Here is a 16,976-nt window from a genome sequence, read left to right as displayed (position 1 = left end):
CATTGATGAAATTTTCATAAAGGGTTTTTGGCTTTTTAATACGGGATCCAAAAAGTTCTTGTTGGTGGCTTCTAAGAATCACCATTCAGGCATTCACTATAAAAGTTTCAAAGGCAAGTGAGCATGACAATGGAGGTCTCAGGAAACTTGAACCGATTCATCAGCAAATACTTCATACACTAGGCATCGTTCACACCCCCCTTCAGCACATTCCGCGGGTAACAGTACGACACATGACCGCAGATCACCGCCTACTTCCGGCCCTCTGGCATCTGCCCATGCAGTGACGGTAACGCCTGTGGTGGAGGGATCGAGCGAGGACCCACCTTCGTGACTGCTTGGCAGATGGCGCAGCGGAGTGACCGAGCTCCGAGAGGGAGCTGCACTGGACTGCGGCAGCTTGTGTAGTCCACCAGCGTCCATATAAGAAATCTTGGTATCTCACTTTCATGTAGCAAAGGAATCTATTTGAAAAAGGAAAATATTCATATTAATGGATTCGGGTATAAATACCGCCTTATTTGAAAGAAAGAGACTAAAAAATGTAATTAGATTAAGACTTTGCTACGGTATTGAATCGATACCTATCTAATACGGGGCTAATCGTAACGTGTCACATGTACATTTTAGTTCCGTTATTTTATGACTCATTTTCCTTCCATTGTTTTGTATTTTGATCTCTTTTATTTATGTATTGTCCCGTCAAATAGTCTAGATTTCGATATAGTTGAGATTCCAAGTTTAAAAAATATCAAACCGAGACCCCAACATTTTAGGTTAATTTAAAAAACAAATAACTTTATACTTCCTCGCTTTTCGAGCTATGTTCAAAAGAAGGATTTTCAATTTTTTATTTTTATTTTTATTTTGGTTCATAGGTCATACAAAATATTAACACTCAACTATTTTAACAAACTAATTAAAAAAAAAAAAAAGACATTTACAATAAGCCAAAAAACTAAAATCTCAATATAACTAACAAAATAACATAGTTAATTTCATTAAGATACCTAAAGTTTGGTCTAAATACATTTAACCACCTTTATAAGTTTATTTTCTTTATTGAATTTATTTTGCATATTTCATAATTATTTATAAAATAGTTAATATCATTAAAACCCCTAAAGTTTGGTCTAAATACATTCAACCATCATTGGTTTCAAAATTTTTCGATTAACACCCTTATAAATTTATTCTATTTATCGAATTTATTTTTTGAAGAGATTTGAAGTAAAAATATTTTCGATAAAGGTATTTAACAATATTCTTAAAATTAAATTTTATTATTTAATATATATGAAATACATTTATAGAGGTGCTAATTAATGAAATTTGAAAACATTGGACCTCCGAGGTGTCTCAAATTGGGATAAGAGTTCATAGAAAGCCATATTCATTCCATTATTGAAGGATGAAGGGTACAAAAATAAATTCTATATGTGGGGAAAAGGAATAATAAATAATGAATATGATTGTGAAGGAGGTGGTTGGGTGAAGGAATATAGTGTATGGTTGTGAGCGACCCCACGAGCTGAAAACAAAGACATGACAAAAGACTACCTACCAAGCTCTTTTGATGTTGACTTTAGCCAGAGATTTTACTTATTGTATTTGGGATCCTTATTTGAACTTTGAAGTAGTATCATTCCAAATTGCTATGACCAATCAAGTGACCCATGTTAGAGTCAGAGAACATTGAATCAAGCCTCAGCTCCACCTCTACTACTATCTAGACTCCATTCCACATTGATTTTGGCTAAGGCCTTTTTATTTGTAACATTTAAGTGATGTTTGTTTTTTCACTTAATTCTAAATAGAACCTTAATATTTAATAGTATTAAATATTAGGTTGTTTGTTTTTGTAGTATTTTATTTCTATTAAGTATTAAAAAGTAAAATAAACCATTGTGTTATTTTTTCTATTTAGAAAAAGCCACATATTCTGACTTTTTCTATTTAGTAAAAAGTTTATAAAAAGTCATGAAAAAGTAAAAAAACAAACAACCTAAATTCTAAAACTAAATAGTTTTTAGCAAAAAGCCAAAAAAACAAACACCACCTAATATTTAAAAAAAAAAAAATATTTTTATTAGTAATATTTTTGGTTAAAAACTGTTTTTAAAGAAAATCATTTAGATCCCATTTGGAAGAAAAATCATTTGTAGTGCTTCCATGAGAAGTATCTAATAGTTTTTCTTTTTTGCTTTTTCTTTTCTTTTATTTTTTCCTTTACATTCTCCCTCAAATTATTCAAGAACCAAATATAGCCTTAACCTATGTTTGTTTCTAGAACGCCATGTTTGATCCATGAGGGTAATGGTTGATTCCTATCAAGGAAAGAAAAAAACTACTAAAAAAAAATGATTTTTTTGTTTGATTCTATTATAAAAAATATATATATATATATAATTAAAATTATTTTTTAATTATTTAATTTTTATATGAAGGAGTTAAAATAAGAAAAATGAGTTTAAAATAGTCTATAAAAATGATTTATTCACTTAAAATATATTTTTTTATTTTCCTTTACTTTTTATTTTTATTTTCTTTTCCTTCAATTTTCTTTCAAAATTTTCGAAAACCAAATGTAATCGAAAATTTGAGGAAATAAAAATATAAAGTATATATATATATATATATATATATATATATATATATTTAAAATCAATAAATTATTTTATATACTATTTCAAACTTATTTTTTCTTTTTATCATCTTGTAAATGTTACTTAAATAATTTAGAAATATATAAAATTTTAATTCATTTTAATTTTTTTAGTATTTTTCATAAAACCAAACACAACAAAAACTATTCTTTTAATATTTTTTATTTTCTCGATATTTTTGGAGAACCATAGCCAAAAAAAAGTACTGTGGAAATAAAACAAATCTCAAAGAAAATAATTTTTTTCATGTTTGATTTTATTACAAAAATATAAATAAAATTTAAAATTGATATATTTCAAAATTATTTAATTTACATAAAAGATGAAAAATAATTGAATTATATTTAAAATAGCACATAAAAATAATTTAATATATATTTTTTCCTTTACCTCTCATTTTTTCACCAATTTTCCAAAAATTAACCATAGCCTCAAGGGCTTTAGAACTCTTGTCCCCAATTGCATATTAAAAATAATTGATTTTTAAAAAATTAAAAAATTAATATTTTAAATAAGACTATTTGAAAATTATGAGATGATTAAAATTAATAAAAATTTGAAGAACTTATAAAATATTGTAGTGAATTACTGAATGACTATTATTACTATATATTAAATATTAAAAATAATTAATCCCATATGTTATTGTGAATGGTGAGTGAAATAGTTATAATATAATGAATTGATACAATTATTAAATATAATAAGTATCATAGTTATAAATAATTATTATAAATAGTTCAATAAATAGGATAAATATAATAAATGATGCAATTAGAAAAAAAAAAATCAAAATCAACCAGAGACAAGACCATATAAACTATCTAGTTGATTTCCTCACAAGAACTAAGTTGGAAGTAGATCAAATCTTAGCTTAGCCTCATGATATATAACCTGGTATCAGAACATATGATCTGCAAGAAAATAACTCAAGCTGACAATCATATTAGGAAGGGGAATTCCAAAGCCATGCCTAATGTTTCCCATGATTGCAAGAAGATACAACAATAGTTTACTGACAGAAAGGATTGTGGGCAATGGCTTTTCTCAGTAACTGTACACTTAAACAAGCCACAGGATGGAGCATTGAGCAATTGAGCTCTCTGAGTCAGAGGATGAAAGGCTTTGAGTACACGTCAAATGGTTCGTTGGCAGTTAGTTGTGGTTCCTGCAGCAAACAAGAGAAGGGAAAGATCCAAACATGAGCATCAAGAATATAAGCATGAGATGAAGGGGTGTCTTCAAGTCTGTCTAACATAATTAGAGAAAAATACTATTGGTTTGGCTTCTTCGTTTACTTAATTGGATGAATGAGTGCATGAGATTGCTCAAAAGCCAATAAAAGTGCACACTGTGAAGTTAGCTAGTGAAATATTAGCACCATTTAGTTAGATGGTCATACATATTGTTATGGAAAAAACAAGAATAGACAACAAAAAAATAAGAACACACAAATTTTCGTGGAAAACCCCAGACGGGAAAAGCCATGGGCAGAAGAGAAGAATAATCCACTATATCAAAAATTGGTACAAAAGAGGAGAATATAAATCCCTAAAAACCTATACACCATCCCATACATATATCTATGGGAGAGAAAAATAAATAAAGTAGGAAAGAAATCCATAATTTTTTTCAACTGCAAAGATTTCTGGTTGGACCAAACAAGAATATCGGGTCACCAAGCTCTAACAAATATAAAAACATCAAAATATATTCATAAGGTTTTTGAATAGGTACAGAAAAACCAAAAAAAAGGGGGAGGGGGCAGGTGGAAAATGGAAGTATGTTTATCATTAACAGGCTACTGATTGGTATGAGAAAATTTAGCATGAACTTTCCATATCATCACTTTAATGTGTATGTATATCTAAACATTGCAAAGAGAATATTTAGGCATTAGCAGAGTTCCCTTTTGTTACGACAATACCAAATCTGTCTTATCAGGACTTACCCAAGTAGGTAATGTGCGCTGAACATGAAAAACTTAAAAAACCCATCTCTAATATGATCAATACTATTTATGCAGAGAGAAAGTGATTTCTAGGTTCTGGATAAAAGCAACGGGCTTTAAGACATTGTGTAGATAGCAGTAACATAAGGTAACTGTTTCCATACATATGAATTTCTCTTATTCCTGTTTCCCATTAGCCAAGCTTAACTGTGCCAACAGATTTAGAAAGATATTTAAACTCCCTTTATAACATCTCACTCTCTTAGCAATCCCATACATTGTCCCATGGAAGCAATTTTAACCACTTTTTCTTAATGGGGTTCTTAAATGTCACTTGTGATAAATTGTAGTTCTAGTAGAATTTGCAATTGAACGACCAGATGCCTTTTGGATGGACTAAGTTTATGCTGGTGCTGTTCCCACTATCACTAATTTTTTTGCATAAAATTTCTATTCAAGATTCTTACCATGCAATAAAAATGTTTACATGTGTATACTTAGTGAGTGAATTATTAGTTATATTGCTATTGTGTCCCTAACTGTTTGGCCATTATCTTTTTCTGATTTAGCATTTTGGATGGTTATTGGAATGGAATATAAAACCTGACAAAGCAGTTTTAACAGCATACACATTAAGATGAATATGGTAGCAAAGAAAAACATACCTGCCTCAACCCACCACTAAGACTCTGTCCTGTCAAAAGCATGGTGAGAAGAGATGTCACAACACCACCCCCAAGATTGTCTGTATTACGGATGGTTGATCGCATTGAATTTAGCATGTTCCCATATGTAGTTGCATTTCCAACCTCTATTGCTTGGATGAAAGAATAAGTCATTGCACCTGTTGAAGTGATCTTTGATAGAGCCTGCCCACATAAAAGGCTAAAAGCATTAGCTTGAAGGTTTGTTTTCCATGGTCAGCTGAGAAATATTCTTGATACTCTAGTTAAATCAAAAGAAGAAAAATAGAATGCATAATGCATTACCGACGTATCAGCAGAGGTTTGATTATCATCACAGCCGCTAAAGGAAATGACCTCCCCACCACTTGTTCCTTTCCATATGCCTGATGGGGGGCGATGGTCCTCCCATATATACTGTCCGCTCCTATGGCCACAAAGGAAACATCTATAAGCAGGGTGGACTAAAAAAATGGACAAGGGAAAATTGGAATTGAATCCTATTAAAAAGTTAGCATATATAGACAGAATTTATGGTTTTTCATTTCTTTTTATACTCTCTCCACTTATCACATGGTATTCACAAAGAAGTGTTGTTTGGAAATACCAAAACAACTGACCTGTTCATTCTACAGAGGAATGGTAAATCTAACACAGTGCCACTATGGCATGCATCAATGATTGCATGAAGCTTAACTCCATGAGGAAGAGGCCTAACAATTGCTGCATTGATTTCATCATCGACAATCATTCCCTGAGTTTCAAAGTCCAAGGGGCAAAGTGTCTCATCATATCCATCTACCTCATCTCCAGTGTAGTTTCTCTGTTGCGAACCATGACCAGAAAAATGGAACACCAGGGAGTCTCCTGGTTGACACCCTTGTACTAGCCAAAACATTGCCATTCTCATGTTGTGTTTGGTTGGCTTCTTGTAAGGATCAATTTCTTCTTCTGCAAATTGACTTCCAGAAAAGAATCAAGCATTAGAAGTGAACAGGATGAAACACATATACAATGGAAATTCATGAGGAATTCTAACAGAAGTTCATTGCACAATAGCTACTATTAAGACATTTAATAGAAATTAAAATCCTCTTCACTGCTGGATATTTTCATATATCTAGTCATTCATACATTAAGAAAGCAATAATCTAATTACTGTCAAGTATCTCAAAGTAAAAACTTTCTAGGTAGGTAAGGATAAGGTGCCATATGGGCAAAACTGAGAAGCCACCGAGCTTCAGGCCAAGGAAACTGATTCCACAGCTTCTCCAGGGCAATACCTCAGGAACACTATCTTGCAGAAGAGACATCCAAGGGTCCTGCTTTGACCATGAGCACCCCTGTCTCTCATTCTTAATATATAATTGTAAATAGGAATTTGCTTCATTTTGTTTATCATTATAGCCCCGCAATGTGTAAAATTTAGGAGATTATTTGCAGTTTTATTGGTTTTTCCATAAAAATGCAAAAGTTGAGATAGGACTACACCCAGTCCCTAAAGATTGTCATGTTGTTGTTTAGTGAATGCATATAGAGCTTGGCCCATAACTCCTTGAGGTGAGGAGACTAATGCAGCAGATGTTCTATTTTATTAAATTTTCCAAATGAAGTTAAACTAAATTTGATGTGTTTTTCTTGCTTAAAAACTTTCATAGGATGGTTTGTAACTAATTTGACCCCAGAATATCTTACTAAAAAAGTGCAACACCAATTCACTAAAATCAAGACATAGTGGTTTTATCATGGAAGTGAATGCATGCATCTATATCTTGCTTCTTAATCATGGGAAGATTGAATTAAACAATTCCTACCTCAAATTGCCTGAACAGAAAAGAGGGCCAAAAATAAAGAACCTTCTTTCCCTTGAAGTTGGCATATCAATTTTATTTGTTATAGATGTGCTGAACATGTTCCTGTCTTTTCATTACTGGAAATCTGATAAATCACATTCTTAACTGGGATAGCTGCTTCAAAACTCGTTTTTCTATTTTATGCATCAATAAGGCGTTATTTTTCATACCTCTAAAATGTGAAGGTAAGGTGTACTAAACACCTATTTGCTCTAGCCATGAAAAGACAAAGAATTCATGATAGTTATTTCACAGAAAAAAAATGGCTACAGGTACTTATTAACAGATGTTGTGACATTAGATGCATGAGTGAGGAATATATATATATATGCATCAGGCATATAGTGAGTTTTAAACTGAGAGGTTAGAATTCTAAGAAATCCAGTAACTTCTCTTGGTAGTTTTAGTGATAGATTTTCTAAGAAGCACTATTCACTATAAAAAGAATGTAATGTATTTTCTTTTTGGATAAGTTTTGAATCAACCAATTACATTAGTATTTTCTTCATTGGAGACAGTGATGCAAATGCTTAGAGTTATCTAACTGATCTCTCATTTGCTGCCTTCTCCTTTCTCTATTTCTTCTTCTACTAATTCATTGAACCTGACAATCTCTCACCCAAATTGAAGAAGTCACCAAACAATTCAATGCTAGATAACCTTAGGACTAAATTCAAGAAATCATTAGTGAGTTGAAGCAACTCTTTCTTCGTACAACACTGCAAGGATAAAGAGCAAGTTCTTAATCCGCACTTTGAAAGCCAATCAGAAAGTTGACCTCAGTTTCAAGGAGCTACCAGTAAAAATCTCCATCTTTTAAATACTTTCTAGTTCTTCTTGGATTTCAGCCAAACCCCCTTCCACTACCCATTGAGACTAAGAATCAGCCACCAGTCCAGTATTATGACTTTTATCTTTCAGCCATGGTCAAGTATTTCACAGGCCCCTCTTGAAGAAAACTTTTACCATAGCCCACATCTAGAGCCTGCCTATCAAAAGTCTATGGCTGCCTAGAAAATTTTCAGAAAAACTTAGTAAAAGAGGATTAAAAATTCTATGGAAAGTATAATCTGCATGCATACCTATATTGGATTACTAGGGTGGATGTATTGAATATAATCCAGATTCTTACCTAGATTGGATTACTACCAATACAATTTGTGGTCCAGCTCTTATTTGGTGGAGAATTCAAGTTCATCAACAAAATCAGGTCCACTTTTTAATTAGTTCCTGATCCATTGTGAAAAACTGCATGACTGGAAACATTTTCCAGTCTGTTATGTAACCTCTCTCGATTCAATCTTGTCACACTTGACCAGGAGACAAGTAAGTGAACCATTACATCTTGCAGCCCATCAGTGAGCCAGATGAAAGTATTCTATCCAAGATGAGACAGTTAGGGTTTGTACCCAGTTGACTGAAGAATCAGTCCAGATTGCTATGCAGATCAAGATAAGCTTAAAAAGAAATGTACCAATAGCAAGCAGCCTATATTTGAGAATTTTAAAACTTCAGAGAATGCTGAATCAAGCATATTATCCCACACCCAGGCTCCATCTAACAACAATTGGCCATCTTTACAATCACCAGGCAGCATGGGGTCTAATTCAAAGGATTGATCAAGCATTCAATGCTTTAGATGCAGGGGACAGTCATTGTTAGGCTCATAAGCAGTGACCAAAAAAACAGGAGGCTTTGCCAAAAAATCAAGATAAGAAGAAACCAGATTTGGACGATTAGATGAAAGTGACGTGGATCTTAACGTCTTAAGATTAACTGATGGAGACAAGGCGCATAATATCATGCCAAGAGAATTGCTCTATAAAGAAACAGCAACAAGGATGGTGCATGTTTATTGGATGATAACTTTCAGGGCCAAATACAATGCAATGATCAACTGTAGTGTCTAGTCACATCCTCAGCAAAGCTTAAAAGGAAAAATTGTTACGCAATATCCTACTGCTAGGAGTGTGCCACATCTCCTTAGGTCCATCTCTGCCTTATAGGAATGATGCCAAGCATGACGGAAAAGCTAAAACATGCACATTTAAATCTAAATTACAAAATCACACTTCAACCAACAAAAGAATTTGAAATTCTTACGTCGTAGAAATTCTTACCCATGTTGAGGAAAATGAAGTATAACACTTAATTAGTGCAAACCCCCAGAATTTAAAAACAACGAAATAAATATTTGGATGAAACAATCAGGATTCATTCGGGAAATTTGAGACTATTTCAAGAATTTTGTTGCAATCAAGTCAAACCAGGTAAACATTCATAATTAATATCCAATACTTAATAAATCAAAACTAGAAACTTTAAGGACATGTTTGGTTCCTAAAAAATACTTAGGAAAGGAAAAAAATGTAAAGGAAAACAATTTTCTCATGTTTGGTTTCACTATGAAAAATACAAAATAAAATGAAATATTATTAAAAATTTGTTAGAAACTTATGTATTTTCAAATTATTTAAATCTTTATATAGAAGATAAAAATAAGTGAAATGCGTTTGAATAACCATCTAAATATAATTTATTAACTTTATATCTATTTTTTATTTTCCTCATCTTTTTCTTTCCTTCCATTTTTCCTCTTTATTTTCTTTTTCTCGCATTTTCCCTCAAAATTTCCAATAATCACTTCCCCTTTTTAGAGAACCAATTAAGGAAGAGAAAAGGAGACAAAATTTTGATTCTCAGCTTCTAGTTAGGGTTGCTCAAAGGGAAAAGGTCACCTCTACAAAGCCAAATAGGTAAAACAAGCACAATTCAGTCCAAGAGAGAAGGTGAAATTGTGAATCTTATGTTCTATACCTTTTTTTTTTTCTTTTCCCACCCTTTCCCAGCATCCAGATGGATCAAATCCTAAATCCATTTTCTTCCCTTTTCCCTTCCGTTCCCAGCCGTTCCCAGCAACCAATCGGGTCAAATTCAAAATCCTATCGGACCTATCCACCTTGGTTTCCTATATTTGTCCAACTTTTAGCAGAAACCAAATGGATCGAACTCACGATCCCATTTATTTCCTTTTCCTTTCTTCTCCCACCGATTCCGGCAATCAAACGTGTCAACTTCAAAATCCCTATCTCTTTCGTTTTCCTCTCTTTTCCCCACTTTCCACAGCACGCAAACTGCACCATACTCAAAACCTCAATTTTTTTCTCCTTTCCCTTTCTTTTCTTAACTTTTCCCAAGTCCCAATAACCAAAGAGGACCGAATTTGATCTCACCTTCTCTCCGTCTCATTTTTCCTACATTTCCCTATCAACCAAACTGGACCAAGCTCAAAACGTCATTCCCTCTCCTTTTCTTACCCTTTCCCCCTTTTCGCAGTAACCAAACAAATCGAACTCAAAACCTCATTCTCTCTCCTTTTCCATTCCTCTCCTTCCTTTTCCCAGCAACCAAACAGAACAACACAACAATCCAAAAACAAAACAAAAAGCACGAAATTACCAGTAAGCATGAGAACGGAAGCCTCGGGAAACTTGAACCGATTCACCAGCAAATACTTCATACACTTGGCATCGTTCACACACCCCTTCAGCTCATACCGCGAGCTGGTGTACGACACGCCGCACACCAACGCCTTCTTCCTGCCGTGGACCCCCGCCGGCTGCCCCGCCGGCATCTGCCCGTACGGAGACGGAACCGGAGGAGCCGGCGGCACAGCGTGGTGGCTTTGGGTAGACGAGTACGCCGGCGTAGGAACAGCCCGGGGATCCGCGATCCGGGTGACTGCGTGACAGACCGAGCAGCGGATTGCCCGGGCCCCCGGCGGAAGCTGCAGCGGAATGCGGCAGTTTGAGCAGTCCACCAGCATCATCATTTCAAAAGCTGAAAGCACTTAGGAAATAAATGTGAAAACTGAAAACTGAAAACTGAAAGCTGAAAGCTGAAAGCTAATATCTAAAGATAGCGGGGAAGGAGTTGAAGAAACTTAATCGCAGCTGAGAAAGGAGATTGGAGACGATTTTTTAACCGAATGGATGGTGGCGCAGACACTGATCGCGTTATAGTGCCGGTGTAAACCAGGAGGCAGATACGAAGAAACCACGAGGAAATGAAAACTTGGCGTTTCTCATCATTTTCGCCCTTTCTACTAATTTTTTTTCGTATTTAATTAATTACGTGATTAAGAGATAAAAAAAAATTAATATGTCTACGTGAACGAGGCGTGACTAGTCAAAGCTCATGTTCATACGACCAATGAAGATTAAAATATCCTTGCCTAATTTAGAGGGTAATTAATTAATATAATTTATTAATTTAATAATTTAATTTAAGTTAATTTTTTTATATCTATCACTCCGTACTCAGGAATATTTTAATGCCTATTTTATAATATTTTTAATATGTATGTTAATAAATAAATTTATTATTTAAAATTAAATATTAATAAAAGGAGATGAAGATAGATATGTTAATTTACTATATTCTTTTTTATTTTTAAATAATATCAATATTAAATTTTACTCAAATATCAAATAAATCTTTCTTTTAATATTGAAAAAAATTCAAATAAAAAAACTTTATAAATTATATCATTAAAAAACTCGATTGATGTTTATAAAAGTTTGTTGAATAATGATTTTAGAAAGTATTTTAAACTTAAAAAATATTTTTGAACAAAAATTATATTTGACAAAATTTAATAAATATTTTTAAAAATATGAAAAATCATTTTTAGGGTTAGAAAATCACTTATGATGTTCTCGACAACGCTTTTACAAAAAAAACATTCATTAAAAACATTTTGAATACAAGTCTATTCGACAATTTTTCAAAAACACTTTTAGCATTAAAAGTGTTTTTGACCATATATTTCTCATTTGAAAAGTATAAATGAAAATAAGGAGATTTTGAAAATATTTTATAAAAATGAACCATTTTAAAACTAAAATTAAAATTGACCAAAAATGAATATCTTCATCATTTTTTTTTAATCATTTTCCATATGAGAATATTTTTGAAATTTTATTTATTTTTTATATGTCGAAATAAAGGCCAAAAAATAAAATAAAATCATTTTCAAGATGCCAATATTTTTGAAATTTTATTTATTTTTTATATGTCAAAATAAAGACCAGAAAAATAAAATGAGTCATTTTCAAGATGAGAATATTTTTCAAATTTTATTTATTTTTTTATATGTTGAAAATAATAGACTAAAAATAAAATAAAATCTACAAATGATTAGCACAATAACATATTTAATAATCATTAAAAAAAATAATGAGATTTATGCTTAATTAATTATATTTTTTTACACACCATTTTTAACTTTTTAGTTTGAATAGTATTGCGCAAATTTTATAAATTAAACAAAAAAAAAACAATTCAAATTGGAATAAGAAAACCCTAGAAGAACCTAACCCAAGCCACACTTGAAAGTTGGAAAAGGTATGAAATTGAAATCTATCACTTGGAAAAAAAAAAGGGGACAAGCATCAAAATGATTAATTTTTTTTATTTATTAAATTTATAAATTAAATTAAATTATATATATATATATATATATATAAACCCAAATCAAATTAGAATAAAAAAACCCTAGAAAAACCTAACCCAACCCACAATTGAAAGTTGGAAAGGGTATGAAATTGAAATCTATGACTTGGAAAGAAAAGGGACAAGCATCAAAATGATTTATTTTATTTTATTTTTATCAAGTTTATAAATTAAATTAAATTAAATTTATAAAAAAAAACCCAATTCAAATTAGAATTAAAAAAACCCTAGAAAAACCTAACCCAATCCATTGAAATCTATGACTTGGAAAGAAAAGGGGGACAAGCATCAAAATGATTTATTTTATTTTATTTTTATCAAGTTTATAAATTAAATTAAATTTATAAAAAAAAACCCAATTCAAATTAGAATTAAAAAAACCCTAGAAAAACCTAACCCAATCCATTGAAATCTATGACTTGGAAAGAAAAGGGACAAGCATCAAAATGATTTTTTTTATCAAGTTTATAAATTAAATTAAATTTATAAAAAAAACCCAATTCAAATTAGAATTAAAAAAACCCTAGAAAAACCTAACCCAACCCAATTGAAAGTTGGAAATGGTATGAAATTGAAATCTATGACTTGGAAAGAAAATGTACAAGCATCATGATTAATTTTATTTTTTATCAAGTTTCTAAATTAAATTAAATTAATTTTTTTTTTTAAAAAAAAAAAACCAATTCAAATTGGAATAAAAAAAACCCTAGAAAAACCTAACCCAATCCACAATTGAAAGGTGGAAAGGGTATAAAATTGAAATCTATGAGTTGGAAAAAAGGGGGATAAGCATCAAAATGATTAATTTGTATACTTTTTGAAAATGAAGGTAGTGGGAAATTGTTGGGTTATATGGTTGGTGGGCAGAGCCCAGAGTGGGGGGAATAACTCTGCAGGCCCCCACATAAAAGAAAACAAAGACATAACAATAGGGTACTTTTGCCAGGGCATTTTGATGTTGACTAATTTGGTCATGGATTTCAACTATTTTTATTTGGAATCTTTAATTGAAAGCATTTTGATGTTGACTAATTTGGCTTTGGATTTCAATTATTTTTGTTTGGAATCTTTCTTTGACGAGATATGGGCCATATGGCTACTTAACTGCCCTATTATTATTGGAATTTTATTCTTCCAAAAAACCCAATTCCCACTTTCAATTCTTCCAATCTAGAATGGATTGGTTGGGTTTTTTTTTTTTTCCTTATTTTTTTAAGAAGGAAAAAGGGTTTTATTATATTGAAAAATATACTATAATTTTGTGATAATGATTCGCGATATATCTTTTAGACTTAATTTCATTGAAAGTTGAGCCTGAGGTTTAATATAAATATGATCGAGTCATCATAGATTTCAAATTTTATCAATTAATACCCCAATAAATTTATGAGGGTGTTAATTGGTGAAATTTGAAACCGATGGTGATATAATATATTTACACTAAACTTTAAGGGTATTAATAAAATTAACCCTTCTTTTTATGATGATTAAAAAGTTAGATATTTTTATTGTTATTTGTAAGATAACCCTTTAGAGAAGTAAATAAATTAGGGTATTCTTTACTTTATTTATTCATAAGGTTGATGATGAATGTGAATGAATTAAGTTTAAGTTGGTGGGTAAAATTAGTAGTCATCGCCTCATCACTTTTGTTTTTCACATTCATTCAATCTACCAATAATTGTAAAGTTTGAATTATGCTTTTTGAAAATAGTTTTGTTTTTTAAAATAAAAAATAGTTTTCTAACCTAGAAAATACCTTCCACAAACTTCTAATAATAAATTGGTTTTCAAAACCTTTTTGAAATAGACTAGTTTTTAAAACAAATTTGAAGTGTTGTTAAGCATTTTATTTTTTATAAAAGTATTATAAACGATAATTGAAAAGAATAAGTTAAGAAAGTTAGGGTCTATTTGACCATATTTTCTGAAATTTGTTTTTAAAAATTGATTTTAAGTTAGAAAATAAAAAAAATAGTTTTTAAAAATAATTTTTATAAAATATGGTCAAACAGACTCATGTTTTTCTTTTGTTTTTAAAAACTGGTGAAAACAACTTGTACTTATTCTCTAAAAATAATTTTTTATTTCACTTTGTTTTTAGAAATTGTTTTTAGAAAACAATGGTCAATTAGTATTAGAAATTTTAAAAATAAAAAACTAGTTTAAAATCACACACCAGATAAAGCTCATATTTTTTATATTTGAGTTCTCAAATAAAATTTTATTTCTAAAAGTAATTGAAAGCTTAAGAATTATTTCAAGAACTATTTCAAAATTAATAATGTCAAACATATTCTAGAACTTTGAGTCAAAATAGCAATTTGGCATCTTGTCTTCAAGGAATATGCTAAAATTAGATAGGAATTTGACATTTTATTTTTTAGGAACATGTTTAAAATTACATGTGAGAATCTTAGGAAAATTAGGATACATGGAACTTGTAAATCTCATTATATTTAATTTTACATTTACTTTTTGGTATAAAAATAAAGAATAAAAAAAATACCATGTATATATTTAGGGTTTTCTACAGGAGTAGTGTGTTTATTAAAAATATTTGTTAAAAAAAATAACAAAAAAAATAATTATAAAATTATGGTACTTTTTAATTTCAAGTAAAATTTGCCTTTTGAAATATGAGTTCAAAAGAAGAATTCAATATAAAAAAAAAGTGCACTCGTATTTTGAAAATACGATATTAGTATAATAATTTTTTTAAAAAGATAAATTCAATATAAAAAGTGAATTCGTCCTCTAAAAAGACGAGTTTAGTGCAAAAAAAAAAAAAGTGATAAAAAGTGTCATATTTTTGTATTTATTTTTTTAATTATATTTTTATAATATTTTTGTTTGAAAATTAATCCATATATATATATATAGTAACACAAGCACATACATTCAGAAGGACTTAAGACACGAAGAAGAAGTTAGATATTTTTGTTTTGATTTGTAAATAAACTTCTAGGAAAGTTAGTTGATTATATCCTTCAATCATAGTATTAATATTGTTGACTGCATATAAATTGTTTTGTACAAAGGTTGTAGTTTAATGAACTTAATAAACTTTATTATCACATTATTACCTACTAGGATAAGGTGTTTTTTTTTTTTTTTTTAATTTTTTTTATGTATGATTTCGAATCCTCGATTTTGAGGATGTCATTGATGCTTATTTTTCGGTCTATATTCAAACTCAAAAAGGACTATTAGAAACACAAGTTAATAGATTTTTAAGCGAGTTTGATAAACATTATTGGTTCACCATAACATTATAATTTAAGTTTTTGAATCGATAACATATGAAAATGGTGCAAAAATTATGGTATATGCATGTCATAAATCTCATCGTATTTCACTTTATTTTTATTAGTTAGATAAAAAAAAATATTTCTCATAAATTTTAATTTTACATTTGTAAATAAGCTTATATCCATTTTTTTAGTGATAGTATTTATCAAACTTCTACCTCTTTTAAACTCATGTTTACAATTACTAATGCTTCCAAATTAATTGAATAAAATATTACAAATATTAAATAGTATCTTCATAACATTACCCTTGAAGATGTCAATTCAATGGGATTTTTGTTTGGACAATTCTCCTTTCTTGGACCTATCATACATTGGATAGGGAACTATTACTAGAAATGATGTAAAGAAAATCATGATAGGTGACTTTTAGTGAATTGGGTGGCCTAGAAAAAAAGTCATTCAAATACATTGGATAGGGAACTATTAATAGAAATGATGTAAAGAAAATCATAATAGGTGACTTTTAGTGAATTGGGTTGCCTAGAAAAAAAGTCATTCAAATAAATAATAATTAATATTGCTTGATGAGGTGGATATAGATACATAGATTTAGAATTTTGGAATTGCTTGGGTGAATTTACATTTTGGAAACAACTCATTGAAAAAGAAGCATCGACCGTGTTAGAAGTAATCGATGATGATGATGATGAATCCATCATCAACTAAACTAAAAAGTGGTGATGATAATGACAAACAACTTACCTAACGATCGTCAAATAAAACGGAGGTGATGGCGATTTTTTTTTTTTTTTGTAATACGATGACATTGAAAAACTTATTTTAAGCAATTGTTAACTAAAATATAAGTGATGATCATATTTTATTCTAAAATGATGACAAAGAACCCATTTTAGAGCCACAATAAGCTAAACTAGACATCATGATGATGAGGAATTTGCCTAAGCAATCATCAACTAAAGTAGAAGTGATGATGACATTTTCTTCTTTGATTTTTTCTAAGTTTACTATTTGTGATTATAATTTTATTCTAGTAT

At 30.3% G+C, this 16,976-nt stretch overlaps 1 protein-coding gene across 1 annotated transcript; it reads right to left on the bottom strand.

The window, feature by feature from the left end:
- Positions 1–3,524: 3,524 nt before the first annotated feature.
- LOC100244240 (metacaspase-1) lies at positions 3,525–11,314 on the bottom strand. Its single transcript, XM_002280385.4, has 5 exons — positions 10,613–11,314; positions 5,921–6,251; positions 5,607–5,727; positions 5,283–5,486; positions 3,525–3,834 (listed from the first exon to the last, which is right to left on the bottom strand). The coding sequence occupies exons 1-5, from the start codon at positions 10,983–10,985 to the stop codon at positions 3,775–3,777; spliced, it is 1,089 nt and encodes a 362-aa protein (XP_002280421.1). The 5' UTR covers positions 10,986–11,314; the 3' UTR covers positions 3,525–3,774.
- Between the last annotated feature and the right edge of the window lie 5,662 nt (positions 11,315–16,976).

The sequence above is a fragment of the Vitis vinifera genome, chromosome 16, assembly GCF_030704535.1.
Source record: "Vitis vinifera cultivar Pinot Noir 40024 chromosome 16, ASM3070453v1".
Lineage (NCBI taxonomy): Eukaryota > Viridiplantae > Streptophyta > Magnoliopsida > Vitales > Vitaceae > Vitis > Vitis vinifera.
Note: the sequence above shows the minus strand (reverse complement) of the source record. Positions and strands in the feature narration are given on the sequence as shown.